Raw genomic sequence first — 27,789 nt, forward strand, 5'->3', positions numbered from 1 at the left:
TTACAATAATTTTGAATTTGAGATATTAATTTTAAACTGTGAGTGCCCACCGCGGTTGTAGGTTTAGAAGTGGGGCTCGCGGTGTACCTCGTACCGCGCCGCGAATATTCTCGTGCGTGTGAGTGGGATGGAAGAGCGCCGACGGCCGCGCTCGACGATTGTGTAGGTGTTCGCAGCTAAGGCGCGAACATGCACCCGGCCCTGGAAAGCTCACGACTGCTTTCCAGCATCTTCATCAGGATTAGGCAGCCAGCAAATCCTATTTAGAGCACGGCGCACGATGCCTCGCGAAGTAGCAATGTCGGCTACACGTATAGCGCCATCTGAGCCAGGAAAGGTTCGCTCCACCCGTCCAAGTCGCCAGTGCAAAGGTGGAGTTTCCTCCTTTAGTATGACCAGATCGCCCGCCTGCAGGTCCCGCCTTTTCAAACGCCATTTGGTGCGGGCTTGTAGCTCGGAGATATATTCCTGGCTCCAGCGATTCCAGAAGTCTTGCTTGATTTTTTGTATTCGCTGGAAACGATCAAGACGATTAATATTGGTCTCTTCGAGAGATGGAGATGGTAGCGCCTTCAATGGTTTTCCAATCAAAAAGTGGCCCGGGGCTAAGGGATAGAGATCGTTTGGGGAAGAACTTAGAGGAGATAAGGGGCGGCTGTTTAAAATGGATTCTATTTGAGCGAACAATGTTGAGAGCTCTTCGAAAGTTAAGTGAGTCTGGCCTAATATTCGCGTCAAATGAAATTTAGCTGACTTGACACCGGCTTCCATTAGGCCATTGAAGTGAGGCGCGTAAGCTGGTGAAAAACAAAATTCTATGCCCTCCTTGGTTGCAAAATCAGATAGAGCATCAACATTAGAGTCTATAAAATTCTTAATTTCTTTAGCAGCCGCTACATAATTGCCACCATTGTCGCAATAGATTTTGCGTGGAATGCCTCGTCGAGCAACAAAACGACGGAGACAAAGTATGAAAGCATCCTTAGATAGCTCAGACACTGCTTCTAAATGTATACATTTATACTTAAAACATATAAAAACACATAAATAACATTTAGTGATTTTACAACCACGACCCTTACGATCCGTGATCATAAATGGCCCAGCAAAGTCAGTTCCAACAATAACAAAAGGAAAATCTGGCGTAATTCTGTCGGACGGTAAATTACCCATTATATTCTTAGCTACTTCACCTTTAAACCTTCTACAAATGTTGCATTTTAATACGGTCCGGCGCGCTAAGTCTCTACCATTGATAGGCCAGAAACGAGTACGTAGAGATGCTAATAGAGCTTGAGGACCAGCGTGTAAAAGCTTGCGGTGTTCGTGTTCAAATAATAATTTGGTTACGTGATTTTTCGAGCTCAGTAAGATAGGATGTTTCATATCAAAATCATAGCTAGAGTCTTGGATACGACCACCTACTCGAATCAATCCGTCATGAATAAACGGGTTAAGTGCCGCAACATTAGATTTAGGATTTAAAGCTTTCCCTTTTAATAATAAATTTAATTCCTTTGGAAACGACTCAGCCTGGGAAATGAAAATAACATACTTTAAACCTTGGTCAATTTCAGAAATTGTTAAAGAACCAGTAACTTTATTTTTAGGGTTTTTGCAATTGTAAATAAATCTATGTATATAACCAAAAATATTTTGTATTGTGCTGAGCTTTGAGTATTTTTCAACATTAAAAATTGAAATATTAGAATTATTGTCATTGCTAATTAAATTAACCTTAATTTCTGGTAAATCGTTCGTCTCGATATTAGACTGAAACTGGGATGACGGCCATTCCTCCTCCGGTAACGATAAGAAGTGTGGGCCAAGCCACCAAAATTTTAAATTAGCGACTTCGCTAGGATTGACTCCGCGACTTAAAAGATCTGACGGATTATCCTTAGTGGAAATATGCCGCCAAGAATTCGTTTCAGTAATCTCTCGAATGGCGGCTACTCTATTGGCTACAAATGTTTTTAGATTTTTAGACCCGACACGCAACCAAGCCAAAACAATACTGGAGTCAGTCCAGTAGAACGTTCGAGAGATTTTACAACGTAAAGCTTTGGTTACAGTAGAGCAGAGTTCAGCTGCAAGTAGAGCACCCGATAGTTCGAGACGAGGTATAGTACTAGGAGTAGATGCAGGAGCAACGCGTGATTTAGCGCAAAGTAAATTTACTTGTACCTGACCTTCGGCATTAGTCGAACGTATATAAATACAAGCACCATAGGCGCGTTGTGATGCATCACAAAAACAATGAATTTCATTATTTACAGAATTAGGAATAATTACCGGCCTAGGAATAGATAGAGACGCAATAGATTGAAGACCATTAATAAAAGTCTTCCAGGATCTCGCAATCTCATTAGGGGCTGGTTCGTCCCAATCAAGTTTTAAAGACCACAGAGTCTGCAATAAAATTTTGGGAACAATAGTGCACAAAGATAGGAGGCCCAAGGGATCGAATAATTTGAAAGTTGTAGAAAGTATACTTCGTTTTGTAATAACAGTAGGAAGTTCTATTGCGATTGGAAATTTGAGAATATCTGATGAAGGATCCCAGCTCAAACCTAGAGTATTTGTTGTCTCGCTTACAATTAAATTATTGTTAGATTGCAAAGATTCAGCAGGCAACAATGTATGTAAATTTGAGCGGTACTTACGCAAATTAAAACCTGCTTGTGCGAGATTTTTCGAAATTGTCTGTTGAATAGAGCGGAGCTGAAATTCATCATCATGGCCAGTTAGGAGATCGTCGACCAGGAAATCGTTTTGTATTATATTTTTTATAATAGGATCGTTGCATTCCTCACCTATTTGCCAAAGACAACGAGTAGCAAGAAAACTCGAGCTAGCGAAACCGTATGTGACCGTATTTAGTCGCAAAGTTTGTAAAGGTTTGTCCTCTGCATCGCGCCAAAGGATTAATTGAAAATTGCGATCAGACTCTGCTAACCAAATTTGTCGGTACATCTTCTCTATATCGGCACTTAAAATGTAGCGATATTGACGGAACCGAAGTAGAATATTAAAAAGAGAGTCTTGTATAGACGGTCCTACCATTAGAATGTCATTTATAGACAAGTTAGACGATTTCGTGCGGGCAGACCCGTCGAAAACAACACGAAGTCTAGTGGACTCGCTGTTCTCGCGGATAACCGGATGGTGAGGGATAAAATAACCGTTGTCCGGTCGGTCAACGTCTGAAACTGATAGATGGCCAAGATTAGCATACTCGTTTATAAAATCGACATATGCGGATTTAATTTCGGGTTGCTTCCTAAATCTACGCTCTAAATTTAGAAATCGTTTTTTAGCCATGAAATAGGAGTCCCCTAAACAGTCAAGAGAGGCAGAAAAAGGCAACTTGACGCAAAAACGCCCGTCCGCAGTACGTCTGGTATTTTGAATAAAATGATTCTCACAATCTCGCTCCTTATCTGTGAGTAAAGATTTTTGTGGCAAACTCTCTAATTCCCAGAATCTTCTGAGATCATTGTGCATTTGCGTTAGTTCATTATTACTATTTTGTTCAGTAATATTGGAAAAATTGCATTGAATTGCATTGCTATCAATGTGGCTGTCATGAGTATAGCGCATGGGACCTGCTATAAGCCAACCTAATTTAGACTGCCGTAGGATGGGATTTCCGGTCCCTATAGAGTGCTGATTGGGCAGCAAAATGTCCCAAAAAGTATCAGCACCGATAAGTAGTCCTACGTCAGCAGGCTTATTAAAGCTGGGGTCTGCGAGCTCAAATGACTTTAAGTTCAGACCTTTAATATTAATATAAGTCTTTGGTATTTTGCCCGTTATTTCAGGCATCACTAAGCATGTAATGTTTTTTGTGAATGAATTTAATCTAGATTTTAGTACAACATTACATCGCTCGGTGTTGATTTGTAAGGAATTGTTACCAATACCTACGATATTTTGAATATGAGAATTGAATGTATTTAAATTTAATTGTTGTTTTAATTTGCTTGAAATAAATGAGCATTGACTACCACAGTCTAATAGTGCTCTAGTAGTTATACACTTATTAGTGTTAGGATTAACGACTTCAATAAGTGCGGTACATAAAAGAACCTCTGATGAAGTCATCGCAGACATCGCGATAGATTCAGTATGCTTTGAGTTCGCTTTCGAACTACATAGAAGTGTGCTGTGTCGATCGTGACATATTCTACACGAACTATTTAGTCTACATTCGCGTAAATTATGCCCTACACGCAAACAATTAGTGCACAGCTTTAATTTACCTACAAGTGCAGTCCGATCATCAACTGACTTATCTAAAAATTGTGGACACTCATAAATTCGATGATTGTCTTTACACACCACACATCTGTAGGCAAAAGATTTTTTAGAATTATTTGAACTTTCAACTATAAATGATTTTGTTGATTGCGGCATTTGTGAATGCTTTGAGTTATGAGGAAAACTCTGAACAGACTTAATGTTTTTATTTGACTCCTGCTTATTTCGATAAACAGATTCGAGCACATCGGCGCGAGCCTTTAAAAACGACATAAAATTGTCCAGAGATGGCATTTCTGAGGAGTTTATGTTCGCATGACTATATTCCTCCCATTTTATTCGTGTATTGTTATCTAATTTTGCCGAAATTAAATATATTATAAGCGTATCCCATTTTTCGGTGGGCTGATTTAAATTATGAAGTGCACGCAAGTTTTTAGTAACATGGTCCACTATAAACCTAAGTGACTTATCAGATTCGCGAGCTTGTTCAATATTTAATAAAAGTTTTAAATGATTATTTATTAATTGTCTAACATTGTTATACCGCTCGCACAGAAGCTTCCACGCTTCAGGATAATTATCATTAGTGACCTGTAAATTACTAATGACTCGAGCTGCTTCACCTTCCAAATACGAATTAAGATAGTGAAATTTATGTATATTTTCTATTTTATTATTATCGTGAATAAGTGAGCAAAATGTATCCCTAAATTCGAGCCATTTATAATAGGTACCATCAAAGTTACTAATTTTGATTACAGGCAAACGAAAACTGACTTTCTGATCGTCGTCATTCGCACTAACAAAGCTATTGTGACCTTGATCGTGGCACGATTTTTTAGTTGTAGAATTTTGTTGAATTAACTCCTGAGCGGCAGCTATAGAAGTATAAAATGTTTGTTCAATAGTATCCCGAATATCTAATTCATTATCTAAATTCTCTGCATCTATTCCCTCTATTTGATTTTGCACACCATCGAACTCATTAAATAAATCCTGAATTTTACCTAACTTTTGAGCCAATATGTTAATATCTGTTTGCGTAATCTCAGAACTATTTTTTAAATCTGTAATTTGATTAGTAAACTTAGTAATACGGCCTTTAATTGAAGCCCGTTTTACATTTAAAGCTTTCAATGCTGTTTCCATGGCACAAAGTTAGATAATCAAGAAAAATAAGTAAACAAAGTCGTAAAGATAAAATGTTATACAATACGGCCTCGCTTCAATGAATAGAACAGCTGAGTTTACTGATAACACAGGAATGCAGGATCAGTAGGCACTGCGCTGCAGGCAGCCGGCGTAAGTCGCTGAATACTCCCAGTCCGTATGCGTTCTCGGATGTGCAAGGTAGCCGTGACGCGCCGCGCGCAAGCACCCTGGAATAGATTGTTTCGATCTTTTGTATTATCGAGAAATAATACTATTAGCACATAAACCTATACTAGGAAAATATGGGATGAATATGATGATCTTTTAAACAGATGAGAATTTAGGATAATGTAAATAGTATAGTGAAATAGTATAGTATAGTGAAATAATTATTTATGAATGACTATTAATTAAATGATAATGAAATAGTTTTAGTGATTTTATGATGAAATGTAATGAATGGATACGCGTGCGCAGGTAAGCTTTGATAAACTTAATATTAGGCCAAATTGGTTTAGCAATTTATTTTATAAATTTGAAAGTAGGCAAATAGGTACAGATATATATTGTAGTAAAGACTTTCAAGTCGCAAAAATAGGCAAAGTGCAAAGGTATAGCAAATCTGAAAGCGACAATAGTTGAGGTCTAGACTTTCAGACAATAAAAATAGGCAACTTTGCAAAAGTAGGCAATTTGAAAGCGAAAAATTATTGAATTATTATGAATTTGGACTTTCAAGACGCAAAAGTAGACATAAATGCAATAGATTAGGGAATCTGAAAGCGACAAATAATGAGGTCTTGACTTCCAGATCACAAAAGTAGGCAAATATGCGAAAGTAGGCGCTTTGAAAGGCAACAAATGATTAGAAATTATGATATTATGTACCTAAATGCGATTTATGAGCTTCAACAATTGCTACAAACTCGAATGGGATGTGGATGAAATGAGATGATAAATGGATAAAAAGGAACGGACTCACTTTGTGTCGGCGAAAATACCAAATCCTCTTCTTTTATCCTCAATTTTTGTTGAATATTACTCCAAATCTCCAATTGTATCCAATAATTTGGCAAGATTTTGTCTCTTTGTGGGCCCAGAATGACTCGACAAAATGGCCGGAACTTTCCGTTAGCTTCGATCCGAACAGCTGAAAATCTTTAAAATCTTCTTTTTTCACGGTCGCCACTTTATGTTCGGTCGAACATAAGAGATGAATTAAAAAACTGTGCTCTTTAAACAAATTTGCTATATTCTAGATACCTTTACAATAATTTTGAATTTGAGATATTAATTTTAAACTGTGAGTGCCCACCGCGGTTGTAGGTTTAGAAGTGGGGCTCGCGGTGTACCTCGTACCGCGCCGCGAATATTCTCGTGCGTGTGAGTGGGATGGAAGAGCGCCGACGGCCGCGCTCGACGATTGTGTAGGTGTTAGAGATGGGCACGTACCTGGGTATTTACCCATCTACCCGGTATTTACCCTCACGTACCCGGTAAATACCCGTATCTACCCAAAAGGGCGGGTAGATAAAATTCAATACTTAAGTCACAACCACCTCAAGAACGGTAATAGCTAGAGAGTTGAAATTTTCACAGATTGTGTATATCCGTTGCCACTATAAAAACAAATACTAAAAGCAAAATAAAATTAATATTTAAGGGGGGCTCCCATACAACGAACGTGTTTTTTTTGGCCTTTTCTGCTATCTTATCAATAATAGCAAAATGTAGGTACTTGAATTTTTACACAGTCTTTAGATGGATGTTAACTTTAATATTTAATAATAATATTAATATAAAATAAAAAATTTAAGAGGGGCTGCCATACAAAAAACACAAATTTTGTCCTAATTTTTCTCTATAATGGTACGGAACCCTTCGTGCGCGAGTCCGACTCGCACTTGGCCGATTTTTTTTATTTACATTCTATTATTTTATTAATAATTTAAAATATTTGAAAAACCTTTAAAATATTAAAAAAATATATTAGAAAAAATATTAGAAGACCCTTGAAAATTACTTTTAAAATAGACAATGTATAAGTACCTGGTTAAAGAAATTATATAAAAAAATATGTAGGTATAATTTTTTATTATTTATACATATAACACGTCCTATCTTATATAAAATCTGATTTGCTTTGATTTGCTTCTGATTTTGTTAACTTCTCATTCTGCTAGCGATCTGACTTCTAGACATTGAACTAGTCGTTTTGAATTTCTTCTTTGTATGGCACGCATCCATTGATGCGTCTATATATTTACTATTTATCTTTATTTACAGAAGATTTTGTGGGGCTCGTCTTTTTAATCTTTTGAATGTTTGGTTTGGTAGAGTTTTTATCAATTTTTTTGCCAATATATTGGGATGTCATTTTATCCTTTTACAATAGTTTTGAAGGGAGTTTTTATTCGTAACATATGGGGCTCCAGTTATTGAACGCAGGGTTTTAGATTATAATCGTTGTAGAATTTCTGTGTTTGATGTGGAGGTTGTGCCCCACAACTGCATCCCATAGGTCCAGATGGGTTTGAGTATGCTTTTATACAAAATAAGTTTATTTTATCAGCCAGTAAAGCTTTCGTAGCTGCTTGTCTAAAGCCTTTCTTTTGTTCCATATATGTGTTCTCCATGTTAATCGCCTGTCGAGATAAATTCCTAGGTATCTAACATCGTTTGACTGTGGTATTTTTATCCGATTAAGTTCTACTTCTGGACATGTTTCATGTCTTAATGTGAAAGTTACATGGACAGATTTATTCTCGTTGGCTTTTATTCTCCAATCTTTTAACCACTATGATATTTCGTTTAAGGTTCTTTGCAATTTTGCCGATGCTCCATGGGCTGTTTGGTCTACTGCGAGGATTGCTGTGTCATCTGCGTATGTATATGTCAGAGCTTCATCAGTACTTGGAAGGTCTAATGTGTTTAGAAGGTAGAGATAAGGGCCCAATATACTGCCTTGCGGCACTCCTGCTTCGATTTCATGGAGACATGTGACACTATCTCCGTACTCAACATAGAAATATCTATTGCTGAGGTATACGTTTATAAAGAGGTAGAAGTTTAAGGGTGGCTTTTTACGAACTTTATACAACAGTCTAAGATGCCATAATCGATCAAAGGCCTGTGATATATCCAGAAAAATAGTAAGATTTGCTTTCAAAAGCTTTTTGAATTTCTTCTACCAGTCTGTGTACCTGCTCCACGGTCCCATGCGCTTGGCGAAAACCGAATTGGTGATCGGGTAACAGTTTACTCGCTCTGATTTCTGGCATCATGCGTTTCAGGAAGAGTATTTCTAAGACCTTGGAGGGCACTGGCAGAAGACTTATAGGCCGGTGAGATTTTTCATCCTATGGATCTTTTTCGGGTTTGGGGATTAATATTATAATCTCTACTTTACATTGCGGGGGGACAATTTTTTTTAAATACACGCGGATTTGTGTGAGATATTTGATTCTACTTTCTGGTAGCTCTTTTAGTATTTTTGGTAAAATGTTTACGCCAATTTTCATGCTGGGGAAGATTGTTAAAGTGGTTCCCTTAAACGAGGATATACCATTGGTGACTTTTTTGTGGTGAACGCGCTGACTTGTGTTTTGGTGCGGTTAAATTAGACTGAGTTACGTCTACCCCATTCCACCCCGAGAAATATGCGAGAAGTCACATTATCTGTACTATCATCTGCATAGAAATGAATGCCGTTGGTCTGTAACATGTCATTGATATGCTGTATGAATAGGGTAGGAGATAGCACACAGCCCTGAGGGATACCAGCGTCAACAGATAGAGTATCAGAGCATTCACCATCAATTACGACTGCTAAGAAACTTGTGACCCTCTTGCATTATTTCTTGGATGTATGGAATCTTGGATAATAGTGAAATTGTATATATCCAAAATGACAGCTAATACCCATAGTTTCAATCGCCTGAGCCAACGATGAGTTAGGTACGCCAAGAGAGCCGAGCCGAGCCTTAGTAATCCCTGAGCGTCCAAGTGTCGAAGGGGCTGGCTATTGATGATGGACTCCATCATCTTCGAGAAGGTTATAGCGATTGATCTGCTGTTGGAAGAATTGGAACGGTCACATTTTTTAAGTATCGGGTTCTCAAAAAGCTGTCTTTCAAGAAGCCGAAACTATGTGAGTAGGATAGTTGAGCCAAAAAAGACGCGTAAAGACCGGAGCCAACTCTGGAGCACTCACTGGAGCTACTTGCACTGAGCGCTGATAAAACCGAATATCCGACATGACGCTCATACTTCGTTACCATAACCAACCATACCGGTTGGCAGTTTCCGCCCTCATCATAAAGGGTCGAGTTGGACGACATGAGGACATGTCATAAGATCGGCATTCTCTTTTGCGTTTTGAAGGAAACACAGTGCAAGCGCTGTTTCACGCCGGTTTTTTCGGAGTCGACCCATTCGTACCGAAGAATCGCTCTCCCACGGTTAAAAGGGATTTTTTTTCTTTTAAGTAACGCACAGGCCAAGAACTTTTTATATTTGATCATTAGTTGCGTTTATACAAAAACAGTACTCATTTACATAATACATTAATTTGCATGTACATAATATATAGGTGTCAAGACTGTAAAGGTGCCTCTTCACAATTGACCATACTGGCCCACTACTAGCCATCGCCATTGTGTAAACGGAGTAATGGTGTATGATGGCGGACGATTTTCAGGCGTGGCGGGCAATGGCGTGGCCTGCAGTGGGTCATCGTGACATTGTGTACTGGTTATATAAGAGACAAGATTTTGCACACGTGTTCCTCTAATAAAGTAGGCATCCACTATAATTGTATTTCACAAAATTCTTACCTCAAAGAGGTTTTATACCTTGAGGTTGTAATAGTATAGGCTCAAGGTTAGTTAGTGGAACCTTATAATTTCTTAGACACAATTACACAACAATATTTCGTATTAAGTGCCTACAATTACTAACAAATATTGAATTACGAGAACCTATGTATTTTAGAATTTTTCAAAGTTTAGCCTAAAGGAGGGATGAATGTTTTGAAATTTCGCACGCGTGTTTCCCTTAACGATGAAGGCGTCCACTAAGACGATTTACTCAATTCCCAAAACTTTATCACCATTAAAAGGCAGTATACTTTAAAGAATATTAATATCACACATACAAAACCAAAATTTAGGAAAAAAGTTCAAAAACACAGCGTTACTCTTTGACATGCGGCCGGAATTCATGAAAAACATGGTTTTGTATTGCAAACATACATTAGTTTAAGACTTAAAGGGGCTTATTCGAACAGTTACGGGCTAGTGACCAAATTTGCATTATTTAATGGAGGTTTTACTAAGGATTTACTAAAAAAAAATATGTGAAAACGTACGCTGAATTATAAATACCCACCATTTTTGGGTATTTACCCAATCTACCCGGTAAATACCCAATCTACCCGGTAAATACCCAGGTGGGTAGATTGGGTATTTACCCATCGCCCATCTCTAGTAGGTGTTCGCAGCTAAGGCGCGAACAGGTACAGAATAATTATTTTTATCTGTCTTGCGACTTAATTGATATTGAGTGTATCAGACAACGATAACAGACCTCGTTTAGTAATGTGCAATGGAGTGTTTTTTTTTTATTATAAAGGGACTAAATGTGTATACTCAAAGTATTACTTATCACAAACTCAGGTCATATAAAACCACTATTTTGGTCTGAGAGAAGAAAATCTTTTCGTAAGCTGCAATCAAACTCTGAAAGTTTCCGTGGAGCTTGATGACGTCATCAGAAACCATTTACTTGAAGTTCCTGGAAAATATTCTGTGGAATTATGATAGTGACAGCATAAATGCAGATTTATCCGACAATGAAAGCTCCACAATCTCACAATCTCATCGCCGCTCTAATGGAATTGCATTTCAAACATTTTAGGAAAATCATATCAAATTCATAGGAAATATAATTTCTTTTACCTTTTCCAGTAAGGATGTAGATCCTGATAAGGATAAAAATATAAAGAATTACTTCATATCTCTAGATTTAACGCTTTTTTAAAGCAGTCTGTGTATGAAACGTGGTAGTTAGATTTTTTTGGACCATTGCTTTAAAATTTTGGATCATTTACCACCACGTACGAGTCACGACTCAACCAGCTATATTCAACGTCATGTTATTAATTAATTAAGTTTATGGATCGTTGATTTTTTCGCACCCCTTTTAGGAATGTGATGAAGTATTTATGCCGTAGAAGTTCAAGTTAATCAATTTGTGTGATGTAGGTTATGTTATGATCGAAGTTGTTTTAAATTAGTCTTGATTACATAATCATTTTAGATTGCATTGTTTTTTATTATCTTTTTCTCTCCTCAGCTAGATGGCAGCACTCACCCGTGCAAGATATCGCAGTGTGGTGGCGGGGTGGGCAGGAACATGGCGGAGGCTCTGTGGCAGCTGCGGCGCGGGCGGACCCGCCTGCTGACTGCTGTCGGCAACGACGCCGACGGTGCTTACCTACAGGACATCGCCCCGGGACTGTTTGTTGACGGTAACGTAACGTGATTAAACTTAAACAGCTCTGGATTTATGTATAGGCAGTATAGGCCATGGCCTATGGCGTCCTAGGGGGGAGCGGCAGCGTTCTAGGACTGCGGCAGAGTTCTTAAATAGGCGCGGCAAAATTAAATTGGCCTATACCCATAAAAAATATAAATCCGGCCCAGAATTTAAAGATACTTGTAGCAACTGCTAGTATGACTTTAAATCTAAGCAGATATGTCAACGGAGAGCCCTTCAAATTAGAAACTTCATTTCGCACAAGCGTTAACTCAAGATGAAAGCATCCGCTAAGAAAGATCATCCGCATACGTGGGAGAGCCATGCTTCGGCACGAATGGGCCGGCTCGACCGGAGAAATACCACGTCCTCACAGAAAACCGGCGTGAAACAGCGCTTGCGCTGTGTTTCGCCCAGTGAATGAGTTTACTGGAGGCCCAATCCCCTACCCTATTCCCTTCCCTTCCTTCCCTTATATAGGCCGGCAACGCACCTGCAGCTCTTCTGATGCTGCGGGTGTCCATGGGCGACGGAAGTTGCTTTCCATCAGGTGACCCGTTTGCTCGTTTGCCCTCTTATTGCATAAAGAAAAGAAAAAAAAAGAACTTTCAAGAAACCACCTCTAACGGCCGCACTCATACCAGATTTAACGAGTACTTAACGTGAACTTAATGAGATTTAATTTTTCTGTCCAATTTTTATTGAATTAATACTAAGCAATCATTAAATAACTTTAAGTGAAGCCTTAACAAATTTAAACAGTAGATCAAAGTTTCTATGGCAGCGTTACTATATTTTCGGGCAGGCAACGCAACAGGAAAAGTTCAATATTTGGCACTTAGCTCTTGAATTTTGTCAAAAAATATATATAATATTACACCGACAATATAATATTATAGCCTTATCAAACCCCAATATTTATATTTTATCCTTCCAACCCTATGTATAACTAGAACAACTTCAATTTGAACAAACTCTTGACCGAGCAATTCCTCTCCTTTCTCACTAACGAGCTCAAATACGGGCGTCGAAATCCTTTGACTGTATCTATTTTGAATGTTTTTGAGTTGTTCTTTTCACAACTGAAAATAATCTTTATTACTTATTAAAATATTAGGTGGTAAAACAAATTTCTTATATCGTACTTTATTAATATTTAATTTCAAAATATACCTATAGGTTAATACCTAATTTAAAAAAAAAGGTAATGTATTGTTACGTGCTAGGGTTCGAGGATTTGGAGAGAAAGATCTGGTGACTCTCTTGAAGACTTTATTAACACTGCACTAAACACTAGGTCACAACACTTAGCACTAAGTCCAAACACTAATCACTAGGTCCAATCACTAAGCACTATCACTGTCCTAGGTCGTAGCCAAGTCGCAGGTTTCACTGGTTCACTCACTATTGATCACTTGATGTCGCCTTGAAGATCGCTCAGATTGAACTGAATTGCCGGGTCTGCCTGCGGCTCTTTTTATATGGCGAGACGAATTCCAGAAATTTCCCGATTTCACGTAAACAAGTAAACAACCGTGGGAAATTTCTAGTAGGCTCGGGAATGTGCCACAATAAAACTGCCGTCCTTGCGATAAGTGCAGTAAGTTGAATTTAATTTAGACCTTATGGACTCAGTCATAAGGTCTAAATTCAAACACGCTAACAAATAAAGGGTAAACACGTAAACAAACATTGGACCTTTTTAGAAGGTTCGAGTATGTACTTGCGCACCACGTGTCCGTATACCATGTACCGTAACACTACTCCCCTCTTAGAGATGCTCGTCCCGAGCATCATTGTTACTGCCATGGTATCGCGCCAGACGGTCTATGTGTACCACTTTGAATGTCCCTCTTGGTTGCTTTTGAATCCTGTAAGTCACATCGTTCAATCGGGTAACCACTTTGTATGTGCCGTCCCACTTGGTCTGCAACTTTGGAGATTTGCCTTTTCGGCGAGTTGGGTTATGCAGCCACACCAGTGACCCTTCTTCGAAGCCGCTTGTATTCGATTTCCGGTCGTATCTGGTCTTCATGTTCTCACTTGACTGTAACCCATTTTCCCGAACCATGGCGTGTATATAGCGTATCTTTTCCCTTAAATCGCAGACATAATCTGGTACGGTCTTCGGTTCCTCCGGTGACCCTCCTGTCAAGAGGTCTACTGGTACTCGCAGTTCTCTACCGTAATTGACATACGCCGGGGTAGCTTTTATGCTCTCATGCTCGGCGGTACGGTATGACAGAAGGAAGAGCGGTATATACTTGTCCCAGTCCTTTTGTTTGTCATCTACCAATTTCGCCAAATGCCTCTCAAGGGTCTGGTTAAATCTCTCAACCATTCCATCAGACTGTGGATGGTACGCGGTGGTCCTCGTTTTATGCATTCCCAAAATTCTGCACACTTCCTGGAAGACCTGCGATTCGAAATGCCTGCCCTGATCAGAATGGATTTCCAGAGGCACACCAAACCGAGATATCACTTCTTCGACTAATTTAGAAGCGACTGTTGTAGCTTCTTGGTTTGGTATGGCAAACACTTCGGGCCATTTGGTGAAGTAATCCATGACGACCATAAAATACTTGTTTCCCGATTCCGTCACGGGAAATGGCCCAGCTACGTCAACTGCGATTCGTTCCCACGGTGCGCCAACGTTATACAAGCGCAGGCTCCCACGGCTCCTTGTCTGTGGTCCCTTCACTGCAGCGCAAGTAGTGCATTTGCGGCACCAATCCTGTACATCGTCTCGACAATGTAACCAGTAGAATCGTTCTCGCACTTTTGTTAACGTCCTCTTTACTCCTAGATGACCTCCTGATACGCCATCATGCATTTCACGGAGAACATCCGGTACTCTCGTTCTTGGGACAACTATCTGAAGATGGAACTCTCTGCCGTTGGTCTTCTCCCATTTCCGGTAGAGTATTCCGTTTTGAAGTATCAGGCTGTCCCATTGCGCCCAGTACGCCTTAGTGACAGCGCCAGTGGGTGCAACCTCACTCCAGATTGGTTTTTCATCACCCCGTTTCTTCCATGTGATGATGTGCCGAAGGTCGTCATCTGTTTCTTGAGCCTCCCTCATAGCATCACTCTCCCATGGGCCCAAAGGACTTGTTTTCGTTAACTTTAATGTTACTTCATTAGATTCCTGCTTAACACAATGTTTGCAGTCTTCCGGACACGGCCTTCGCGAAAGTGCGTCGGCATTCCCATGTGCCTTTCCGCTGCGGTGTTCCGTCTTGAAGTCATACTCCTGGAGTTGTTCAATCCATCGAGCTACTTGGCCTTCTGGGTTCTTGAATTGTAGTAGCCACTTCAAGGCTGCGTGATCAGTTCGGAGTAAAAACTGTCTGCCGATGAGATACTTGCTGAAATGTTGTAGCGTCTTTACGACAGCCAAGAGTTCTCTTCTTGTCACACAGTAGTTTCTCTCTGGCTTAGATAAAGATTTGCTGAAATATGCAATTACAACTTCTCTTTCACCCTGTTTTTGAGATAACACCCCTCCAATGGCTGTGTTGCTTGCGTCCGTGTCGACTATAAACTGACCTTCAGATAGTGGTCCCAAGAACGAGAGTACCGGATGTATGGTGGCACTTTAACTCTTGGTCCTTGTACCACTACGGAAGTTCCACTAGACGTCGCGATTCCTGTGGTTTCCACGCGCACTTTCCACTTCTGTAGTTCTGTGAGGCCAGTTTTCACATTTTCCATATCCACTCCTAACCCCGTAACTCGTTCGTCCATTACGTCGACATCTTTTCGAAGCTTAACCACCGTGTCACTGACATCCTTTATAGCTCCAAGCGCTTTTTCTTGGAGGTCTTTTTGTTGCTCTTGTGATTCTCGAATCGCTCTGATTTCAGCACCGAGTTTGCGTTCTTGTGACTCTTGTAAAGCGCCGAGCTTGCGGTCTTGTGACTCTTGTAAAGCGCCGAGCTTGCGGTCTTGTGCCTCTCGAATCGCTCTGATTTCTGCCCTTTGCAGCTCCATTAATTCAATTAAACTTTCTAAATGAAGGGCCACTTGGGGGGCTGTAGGAGCTACGGGTGGGGCCTGGTGGGCGGGGCCAGTGGGCGTGGCCTGAGTGGGCGTGGCCTGGTGGGCGGAGCCAGTGGGCGTGGCCATGCCCAAAGTGGGCGGAGCCAGAGGGGCGTGGCCAGTGGGCGTGTCCCGGTGGGCGGAGCCAGTGGGCGTGGCTTCATCCAAAGTGGGCGGATCCTGGTGGGCGTGGCCAGTGGGCGGAGCCATGTGGGCGGGGCCAGTGGATGGGGCCTGTCCCTCAGTGGGCGGAGCTTGGTCCCCAGTGGGTGTGGCCTCCGCAACTCCTCTCTCGGAGTCAATGGCAGCAGCTCGCTGCGCCCTTGTCCTGACACTCCCCTTGAAGTCCTCTCTCGAAGTCAATGGCATCTCCAAATCGCACTTCTGACACCAGTTGTTACGTGCTAGGGTTCGAGGATTTGGAGAGAAAGACCTGGTGACTCTCTTGAAGACTTTATTAACACTGCACTAAACACTAGGTCACAACACTTAGCACTAAGTCCAAACACTAATCACTAGGTCCAATCACTAAGCACTATCACTGTCCTAGGTCGTAGCCAAGTCGCAGGTTTCACTGGTTCACTCACTATTGATCACTTGATGTCGCCTTGAAGATCGCTCAGATTGAACTGAATTGCCGGGTCTGCCTGCGGCTCTTTTTATATGGCGAGACGAATTCCAGAAATTTCCCGATTTCACGTAAACAAGTAAACAACCGTGGGAAATTTCTAGTAGGCTCGGGAATGTGCCACAATAAAACTGCCGTCCTTGCGATAAGTGCAGTAAGTTGAATTTAATTTAGACCTTATGGACTCAGTCATAAGGTCTAAATTCAAACACGCTAACAAATAAAGGGTAAACACGTAAACAAACATTGGACCTTTTTAGAAGGTTCGAGTATGTACTTGCGCACCACGTGTCCGTATACCATGTACCGTAACAGTATAGTAATAAGTACCTTTTTTTGCTGAATGAAAGGAGCAAAACTTCCCTACACGAATGACGAATCCATGAAAATCATTCTAACTTAAGAACAATTTTATGTCGAGAAATATAAGTAGGAACATTTGAATACAAATCCACGTTGGATTCGCTTCCAAGTTCCAGCATTACTGAATATAATTCTATTAATGTGAACAATGCATTGCATTTAAATAAGTTCTAAGCGGCGTCGATTCCGAACGTTCAATTTCCTAACGCCTGTCCTCGATTCCGAACCGATTTAGTGCAGACTTCTAGTATTTTAAACGCGAATATTTAAGAAGTAGTAAACTGCAGAACGTGCCCAAATTTTCATATTCCTTCGGCATGCTCATCTTAAGGACGGCCACTCTTTTGCGATCGATCGTTTCAATTCATCGCAACTCGCCAGTGAACTGCGGGGCTAAAATTGTCGCTTTGAAGAATCACGATATGAATCATAATATGAATCATTTTTCTAAAATCGCAAAATGCAACTCTGCTTGCAATTCATTTCTGTATTTTTGTACTGATTTGACATTTGTCAGTTTGACAGTTTTGACAATTCATTTGCTGAATTGATTGAGAGGAATTGCTAAATGTGACCGTTTTAGCCCCGCTGGTATATAAACGTGAACAAGTGCTCATAGCATCATTACTCCTAAATGGATCTAAATCATATTCATAACGTACGTAGAGTAGGTATTAGGTAATACTAGTAGAACTCTTAGCATCATTATTAGCTCGTGCTTGTGTATAAAGTAGAACTAGGTATTCGATAAAACACGAATAAAATGACATTTTCTAAAAATGATTCCTAGCTAGATCGATTTATCGCCCCCGAAACCCCCTATATACTAAATTTCATGAAAATCGATTCCAATTCCGAGTCCAATCGAATCGATTCCGAGATTCCAATTTAATATATTATATAGGTACAAGAATTGCTCGTTTAAAGATATAAGATATATATATATTTTTTTTTGTAGGTTGTGTTGTGGATGGGGCCCGTACAGCTACGTATGCTGCTGTATTCGACAAGAAAGGAGAATGCTTGCTCGGCCTGGGGGACATGGAAGTACATAATCTGATATCGATTGATTTGGTAAGTGTGATATTTATTACAAGAACATGACGTGAAATTGTAGAGATAACCTTCTCTACTATTTATACTGAAAACTGTCCTAAACTAATTATTATTATCGCTCACTGCCTGTCTGTGTGTTAGGTTAGCGGTTTCTGCGTGTCTCTTCACGCAGAAACCGCTGAACCGATAAAAATAATTCCCGCGCGAATTTTGGCATCATTTAATAACATGTAAAATCGATTCTTTGATGTTGTTCCTCATTTGCGTTAACAAATCTATTCTTATTTCGATAGCTCCTTTGGCAACACAAACTTTTCCGCTCTTCGCACTTACGCTCACGCTAATCCATGTCGGTGTCTGTGTCTAAAACGTTAGAAATAAGTTTTCGAAAATCGAAAAACAACGGCGACCAGGACTATCATAAGTAGACATCGAATTATATGCATTTGCATACTTGCATATGCAAATGCATATAATGGCACTTTTTAAGCGATAGTGCATATTTTGGCAATTTTTCGTTGATAGTGCATATTTCGGTAGTTTTATGCCCTCGTAGTCTCCAAACTAGCTATCATGACACACACTGAGGCCACAAAACAGAGGTACGATAGATCAAAACACTTAAAATATGTGGCTCCATCCCCATTTAAAGAATGCAATACATCCGATAGGTACAATATCTTTCTAGAAACAAAATTTTTATTTGCAGTTTCAATTTTAGTAAAAAATTTGAATAAAGTAGTTACCGATTTATTAAACTTCCTTGGGCATTAAGATTGCAATCGGTATTGGTAGAAATAATTTTCTACCAATATTTTCCGATTCCGATTCCGAGCGTCAACGCTTTTATTAACGGCACCACCGGAAAGCTCCTCAAATAAATAATAAATTTTAATAATAAGTGACTTTTGATTGTTCATATTTTGTGCATATTTCGGCCATTTTATCGTATTTCGGCAGTTTGATCGTGTGTGATCGTGTGTGATAAGGGTAGCAGATAAATATTTTTATAAGGGGATTAAAGTTTTCCTCTTCTGAACAAAATATACCTACCTAGATATTTGACCTTGAAAGTAACGGAAACTTATTATTGAGCAACGAGATAACTCGACATACCTACTCATTATCACACCGAATAAAGTCCTAGGGAATAACAAAAAGTTACCCAACTTATTCGTTTACGTCATGTGACTGAGTAGGAAAGTTGGGGAATTGCATTACAAGTTCGTCCGTCTTAATAATAAACTCATCGATACTGTGTATTCTATTAGCTGGAATGGAAAAACTTTCCAACGATACCTTTGCCGCTTGCGTGTATTTTTAAATTCATTTCTATATTAGTTGGGCGTCCACAAATTACGTGAGGTATTTTTTTTTTTTACATTTTCTGACCCTTCCTCCCCCTGGTGAGATTTCGTGAGATTTTATTCAACCCCCTCCCCCACTCCCCAATCTCACGTGAGATTTTTCAAAATGTGGGTTTCTTACGTAAACGCGTTGGATTGTTTGACAGTCAGTAGATGTAAGCACGTATAACGTCAAAGTAGTTTCGTTCGAACGAATTAGTGAATAATCATAATCGTATTACGATCACACTTACGATTAAATCTTAAACATACGTACAATCTGGATGAAATGGACCAAAATAGTACAATTTTTCTTGTAGCAATGAGAGAAAAAAAATTCGTGAGATTTGCCGAGACCTCTCCCCAACGTGAGATTAGATGAGATTTGACTCGACACCCTCCCCCCCTTAAACACCTCACGTAATTTGTGGACGCCCCCTTGTGACTTGTGTGTTAGCACGAGTTTATCGAATTGGTTTTTAATTTAATTTGTAGTATTTTGTTGATACAAGATTTCGGACATAGGACCTCAATATTTTTTGTTATGTTTTTTTGATAACCAAAAAAACAGTTTACGCATGGTTTACGCTGAACTGAGACTAAACGAGACGCGACTCGGCGATGTCAAACAAATCGAGATGTTAACCGACGCCGCGCCGCTTCAAATTATGTATCTCTACAGGGCCCCCGTAAGGGCTACTGGCGCCTGTGTGCAAAAAAAAAGGATTTTGGCACCCCTTTTAGGCAAATTTTTTGGGTCCTTGGTTTTGGCGCCCCTAAAGATGGCGATTTGGCGCCCCTAGAGGATGGCGCCCGTGTGCATTGCACACATTGCACATATATTGGTAGCGGGGGCCCTGCATCTCTATCCAGTTCTGGATTTATGTATAGGCAGTATAGGCCATGGCGTATGGGCGGCAGCGTCCTAACTCCTATAGCGTCCTATGGCGTCCTAAGGGGAGCGGCAGCGTCCTAGGATGGTGGCAGGCAGAGTTCGTACATAGGGACGGCAAAATTTAAGTGGCCTATACCTACTCATCATTCATAAAAAATATACATCCGGCCCTACCTCTATCATCTTTCCTTTTCAGCAGGCACTCTTAGAATCCCGGGCCCGACATTATAGTAAATAGAAGACTGTGATATTCATGAAAAGATTCCCAGCCCAAATGCAGCTGTCTTGGACCGAAAAATATTACGTTTATTATCTAACTCATAGAATGGAGATAGATAATATAGATTTATTGTGGCCGCAGTACTTATGAATGATTTATCGTGATATCTCCGATAGCAAAGGTCTCGACGTAAAAACGCTGAATAAAGTCTGCGCCAGCTTTATAAGCTAGTTTTAATAAAGTGTTGATTTACATACCTTTATGCACCTAGGTACAATCGGGGAATGTATGCGATGGCAGTTGGCGAACCTACTTTTTTCGGGTTTTGTCAGATGAATGCTAGCCAAGGGCGTCGCCAAAGGGGGCCAGGAGGGTGCTCCCCTAGACATAAAAATATGTAGTAAAGTTTTATACATTGATATTCATATTAGAACCGTTCTAGTAACAATAAAACTTCTAAAATGTAACGCTTATGATCACGACTGTACATATACCGTGTAAAGCAGTGAGCACACTGACTGAGACGGGCCGTGCCGGGGCTCAGCGTGCCGGGGCTCATCTCAAAAATCCGCCTCCATACAATTTGTATGGAAGCGGATGCGCGTATCGCACACTGCGTCGGGGCGCAGCGGATTTCCGCTTCCATACAAATTGTATGGAGGCGGATTTTTGCGATGAGCCCCGGCACGCTGAGCCCCGGCACGGCCCGTCTCAGTGTGCTCACTCCTTTAGGTGTTCATATTTTTAACACTCCATAATAAAGAGTTTACTTTTATTATAGAGTTTTTACTGTAGATTTTCAAGTATCGACATGGTTTTAAGAATAAACGCTTGCGCTTGCTACGAGCAGTATACCTAGATACCTACCATATAGGTACCAAGAATAACGTTCTCCTCTTAGAATCTTCGTTCTTATTTTCTTAGATACAATTGTGAATTGACTAAAAAGTTTATTTCAGGTGAAGAAACACGTAGACAAGATCAGGAACGCTCAACTAGTCGTGCTGGACGGGAACATTCCTCAAGCCACCATGGACTATGTATTACAACTCTGCTGCGAATTAAAGAAGCCAAGTAAGTTAAATTTTATTTGAACCGTTTCCAAAGGATTCAATGTTCAGCAATCAGCTGTAAATATTTTTTATGTTCAGTATTTGGTTCGGTACATTCACAGAAAACTGGTGTAAAATTTTGCTTGCGTTGTATGATCAATGATGTATTGATGTGTTGAACTGAGTAGGTGAAGTATAGTCTGTCAAGAAAGTGAAGAAATTAAAAAGTGGCAACATCGTAGTGTCATCCCTTTTTTCTTGGATTGATTTGAAAGGGATGAGGATGACACTACGATGTTGCCACTTTTTAATTTCTTCACTTTCTTGACAGGCTATACCTACCTACATACTAATAACAAAATACCTATTTTGTCTGGTGTTTCAATTTCGAAAGACCGACCATACATCTGTTAGATATTCCTTTAGGATTGCGAGTTCTCTTGCCATCAGAGGATATTGTGCTCGTTTTCCAGTCACATAACGACAAAAAACGCAATTCAGCGTCAAAGAATGAAGGTTTGGCTAGTGGCTTAAGGTCCATTGACCATACCTCATGATTCTTATCTATAATAATATAATTTATGGGGGCGTATTTTTAGAATCAAGCTTAACGTAATCCTTCTTTCTTTGAAATTACTAGCCATGGCTATTTGTACTAATATGTATTCTGTGCCATGGCTATAGAACAGGGATTCCCAAATTTATTTTGTCTACCGCCCAATTCGAGAACAAATTAGGTTTTAGCGCCCCCTTCGTTTCAATGTTAAATGCAGATGAAATAAGTCACCTTCCAAGCCTCTCCTCCTCTCAAAACACAACGCCCCCATTTTTTTTCTGGGCCCCCTTTAGACCTTCAGCGCCCACAAGGGGGCGTTAACCCCCTCTTTGGGAAAGGCTGCTATAGAATAAGTAGCAATGTCTTTAAAATCAGAAGAAATTATCATAAAATCAAAATCCAATATTGAAAAATAATCTTTTATTCGCATAATTCTTAGTCATAGATCTTATATTTATCACATGAGTGTGGACGGATATAATATTTTGTATAACAAAAAGTCGAAAAATATTAATTCTTGTGGCTAAGGCTATTTTATACATTGCCTTGAAAAGATGCGCCAAGAGTAGTTACCTCTTTACAATCTAATAATTTTTGTAAATTATTAATAACTTAATGACCTGAAAATTGTGCTTTTTGCAAATTTTAACACAGAAATTCTTGCAGACATTTTCATTCTTCCAAACACAAAAAGATAAATGCATCTCATACCTAAACTAAGTGTGTTTTTTTTTTCAATTACAAAATATTATGTTCTATAAAAATAAAAATAATTTTAACCTATTGTTATGCCTATGCATTGGATTACATTGTCCATAAAAATAAAATACATGGCATGTAGGTATAATTATTAATTACAGTATCTTAAAATAAAACCCAGTAAAATATTTTATAACTAGCAGTAAGTCATAAATGGACGGACTAAAATACAGATCATTAATATTTAAAATACATATTATTTCTTAATTTACAGCATTTAAGTAATACCAAATACATTCCATGATAGACCTACTTAACTCATATTGAAATTAGGATTTATTTGCTACAGCATATAATTAGGTAGTATCAATATTGAACAGAAAAATTATTATTTTTACTATTTGTCTATGTCAATACGGTGTCCATGCGTTGGGTAAATAATTATTTAACTTTAAGCTACATTTACTCAGTGATCAAATGATATTATTTTTTTATATTTTTTTTTTCAACTAATATATTAGCCAAATATCACGTCCTCGAGTACTGAATAATTTCCTCACCAGTCATGCTGTATAGCAGTTATCAAGTGAATATAAAGAATGAGTATACTTTTAAAACTTCTTACTACTAGCAATAAGTCTTAACTTTACTTTACTTAAACCCAGATCATTAAAACAGACATTGCTTGACTTACAACATGTAAGCAATATAAAATATTCAATTCAATTTTAATCTATTATGCTAAGTACTCACATACGGTTTTGCTCGATAGTTTTACTCCGAATCGAAGGAAATGACATATTTAATTCCATTGAGGCCGGCTCGAAGCGAGCCTTCGAGCTGTCAGTTTTGCGGTCCACACGGTGGTTATTGCTCGATTTGGAGAAAAACTATCGAACAAAACCGTATGTGAGTACTTAGCATAAAAGTTATTCTATCATATTTCATGACATTATGCCAGCTTTCTTCATAATGAAATTAATATATTATTGCAATTATAACTTATAGTATAGCATTGAAAGTAAAATACAGCATATTGTGTCACTTAAAATAATTATTATCTTTACTATTTGTCTACTGGCAATTTAAAAAAACGTTTTACAGCAGACATCAAGTGAATATAAAAGCTGCTGTAGTTAGTGCTAGCTAAGTATTAGTTTCTAAAGTAGCCTATCTGCTGTTGTGAATGGAGCTGGTCTCTCAGTTGGTGCAGGGCATGTTCGGGCTGGGTGTGCTGCATTTGTGCCACCAAGTTCTTAGCCTCCGCACGCAGCTCATACAGCTTACGAGATTCAAAGAACAGGAGGATTGCGGCAATACCTATAATTTAAAAAATTTACTTACTGACAATCATGTTACTGACAATTTGATTTTTAAATTGGTTTACAAGTGTAATTGAATAATTGTAATCAATTCAGATTTTCAAGCTAGACAAAAAAAAACTTCACTGTTTAAATCACAATTTTCAATACTTTCACTTACCAAACAAAATAAAGGCAATAACTGAGAAGACATAGGACCATGATACAACATTGAAAGACGGATACATGAGAAAGTCCCGGCGGTAACAGTTGCCACCAAACACTGCCACAGCCAAAAACAAAAAGAAGCCTGAAAAAAGTAAATTAAATTCTATACTAACAATTAATTAATATTATATACTTCTATATAATTTATTTATTTATGTAAAACAATGTAGTACTCTATAGACCCACCAAAAGTATACTACATACCCAAAAGAAATAATCATAGACAAACATTTTAAAAGCCTGTACTTCACAAAGATTTCTTCTGTCATGATTTATAACTGAAATTGTGTAAAAAAAAATTACTTACTTGATAATGCCACTAGTGTAAACGAAATGCTCACAAATATCCACTCATATCTTAACACGATACGCAGAGGTAGTCGAATGATCACACAGGCCAAAAGTATTTGTGCAGTAAAAGAAAGCATCAGAGCTAAAGTGACAAAAGTCTGTACAGCCATCAGCCACGCCGGCAACAACCATTCACGAATCTTGTACAGTTCCTACAATATACATAAATTGCTTTTAATTACCTCCTCCTTTTTTGGAAGTCTGTCAAAAATATACAAATTACTTCTAGACAGCAACACTTTAAATGATAGAATGTACAAATAGCAATAATAATCATATTTATGGACGCTTCACACCACGTCAGTTTGGCCCCATGCTAAGTACCTGAAGGACTTGTGTTATGGGTACCAGACAACAGAAATATATTTAATAGTTTTATACTATACATATATTTAAGATTTTTATTATATGATACACATATTTAATACACATCCATGACCCAGGAACTTTGAAAACTTTTTGTTCCGTCGGCGGGATTCGAACCCGCAACCACCAGCTTGAGCTACCAACAGCCCACCAACTGAGCCACAGAGGTCGTCGAAATAATATACTTACATGAAATCATTGTAATTGTTATCAAACTAAACAGAAAACAGACTCCTTTTCACTCAGTACTTACCTCACCAAAAATGTAGTGGCATCCATCGAAATATTTGTCATACTGATACTCTGGGAACCGAAAACGATCAAAGCAGTATTCCCACAAGCCCATGTGCTTAAACGGCGAAAACATTTCGGGATAGGACTCTATCCAATAGGGACCAGCGAACGACAGTAGCAGAAACAGGCCAGCAATGTATGTTATTGTAGACCCTATTAATGTAGCATCTACGGACAAATAATAATGTGCACTATGTTAGAACAGGAATAAATTATACTTTGTAATACATTAAATAATATAAACTTAAGTTTCCAGCGGTAGGGCGTGACCCCCCATTACTTACTTGACGCTTTGGGATATTCATTATTTGCATCAGAAGTCATATTTTCGGTTGTTATAATCAAATAACTATTATTGGGTTACTTTTTCCTTTATTTTCTATATTAATTAAGTTTTATGTAGTTTTATTTTATAGTAAAAACTTTTGTTGACAAAAATAAAACACAACAATTTTTCAAATTTGACAATTATCGTCAAGTGACTGTCAAGTGTCACGTGACAGTTACTTTGACAAACAGTTTTTTTTTTGTTTTAGTGCAACAGCCTAAAGAGAAAATTGTTCTTCCCTTCTTGTTTCCTGTTCTTGTTTCCTTTGCTTTAGCGATTTATATATAAATTATAATCTAATGCTCAAAGAGAATATAATCACTATGCTAATACCTGCACAGGTGGACCTCTCCGGTAGACCGAAGCGTGTATGGCTTACATTAGGTCCATGGGCGTAGACAGAGTATTTCGAATTCTCACGCAAAGCGGTGAATTCCCCTTCCTAAAGGGGAGGGGGACGGGATTTTAATATAACTGAAAATTTAACAGGGGTTCGTGGAGCCGAAAGTTTGAGAAACCCTGTCTTAACTGAATACAGTGAGAGTATTTTTCATAATAATATACTGAACTAAAAAATATGTCAAACCGCTACCGTCTCGATTCGCCGGGCACACCAGAGGATAATTGATATTTATTATTTTTCTAAAAATTTTATTTTTCACTTATTTATTTAAACTTTCACTATTATCATGATATAATTGTAAGCCTTTCTACCCGTGACCTGTAACAGGCTTAACTACTTACTTACTTATCCTAAATAGTGGGAAATAATCGGCCATGCGAGTCGCACTCGTGCACAAAGGGTTCCGTACAGTTATAGAAGAAAAATAGACGAAAAACTGTGTTTTTGTATGGGAGCCCCCCTAAAATATTTATTTTACTTTTATTATAAATTATTATTAGACTAGTACAAATAAAATAAATTAAGTGCCTACCTAGCTGTTGCCATTAATAATTACGAGCTAAAAAGGTAAAAAAAGTTACGTGTTGTATGGCAGAACCCCCTTAAATTTAAATTTAATTCTGTTTTTAGTGTTTGTTATTATAGCGGCAACAGAAATACATAATCTATAAAAAAAATCATAAGTCTAGCTATAGCGGTTATTGAGTTACAGCCTGGAGACAGACAGACAGACGGACAGACAGACAGACATCGAAGTCTCAGTAATAGGGTCCCGTTTATACACTTTAAACGGGATCAATTTACCCTAAAAAGGGAGATTAAAAAAATAACTATACCTACTATAAAAGTAAGTTTATTTGTAATTTACATTACAATGATACAATCGTTAATATAAAATCAATAAAACTAATGTCATTAAAATAAAAAAGCCTTAGGTCGAAGATTTAATTACTTATATAAAAAGCATTATTAGTACTGCAACATGGACGGAAACAGTCAATATATAAACTATAAAGATAGCTGCATTAAAGCTTAGAGATGGACGGTTTCGACACTTAAGTAGTTGTTACTTTAAAATATTTATTTTGATGATTATATCATGATCAGTCTATAATAACATTTAAGCATAAGTAAATAAGAAATAGAAGAATAATATATTGCTTTAACACTATAGATCCGTAGACTTCAAATGTCAATTCATCTTAATTTCTTTGTCTTGAAGCAAATGTTATACACTTGCAAATTAAAAACAAGGCAAGGTATTAAAAATAATAAACTTAGACTATGGAGACATATTCACACTAATAGTATCTCCTTTAAAGATTCACGTAAAAAAGAGGCAACTTTGAAGATTTTAATGATTATAAAAGGCAAATGAGTGTATTAATCGAGGCAATTTCGGCTTAAAGAAAAATTTATGCAGAATACAAGTAGATTTTTGGCGTAAGGTTTGATTTACAGTCTGTCAAAAAAGTGATGAAATTAAAAAGTGGCAACATCGTAGTGTCATCCCTTTAGAAAAAAAAGATGACAATACGATGTTGCCACTTTTTAATTTCTTCACTTTCTTGACGGACTGTACATGCGACTACTATTGAAATAATTCGTTACATACTATTGCTTGTGATCTTGCGGTGTAGCGGCCAAACCGCTTACCTACCGCTCGTTCGCGCGGACGCATATAAATCTGCCTTGAAACAAGTCACC

The 27,789-nt window shown here is 38.5% G+C and overlaps 2 protein-coding genes across 2 annotated transcripts in view; one reads left to right on the top strand and one right to left on the bottom strand.

Moving 5' to 3' along the window:
* LOC121729211 (pseudouridine-metabolizing bifunctional protein C1861.05) overlaps window positions 1–27,789 on the top strand; it is a 253,194-nt gene that overhangs the window by 207,546 nt on the left and 17,859 nt on the right. Inside the window, exons 8-10 of the mRNA XM_042117641.1 lie at window positions 11,773–11,947; window positions 17,946–18,061; window positions 21,464–21,578. Of these exons, the coding sequence (XP_041973575.1) occupies window positions 11,773–11,947; window positions 17,946–18,061; window positions 21,464–21,578 (406 nt within the window). The remainder of the gene's footprint in view (window positions 1–11,772; window positions 11,948–17,945; window positions 18,062–21,463; window positions 21,579–27,789) is intronic.
* LOC121729216 lies at window positions 23,691–25,758 on the bottom strand. Its single transcript, XM_042117645.1, has 5 exons — window positions 25,636–25,758; window positions 25,311–25,519; window positions 24,648–24,843; window positions 24,294–24,422; window positions 23,691–24,131 (listed from the first exon to the last, which is right to left on the bottom strand). Exons 1-5 carry the CDS (start codon window positions 25,673–25,675, stop codon window positions 23,965–23,967), a joined length of 741 nt encoding a protein of 246 aa, XP_041973579.1. The 5' UTR covers window positions 25,676–25,758; the 3' UTR covers window positions 23,691–23,964.

Source organism: Aricia agestis, chromosome 8 (assembly GCF_905147365.1).
Source record: "Aricia agestis chromosome 8, ilAriAges1.1, whole genome shotgun sequence".
Lineage (NCBI taxonomy): Eukaryota > Metazoa > Arthropoda > Insecta > Lepidoptera > Lycaenidae > Aricia > Aricia agestis.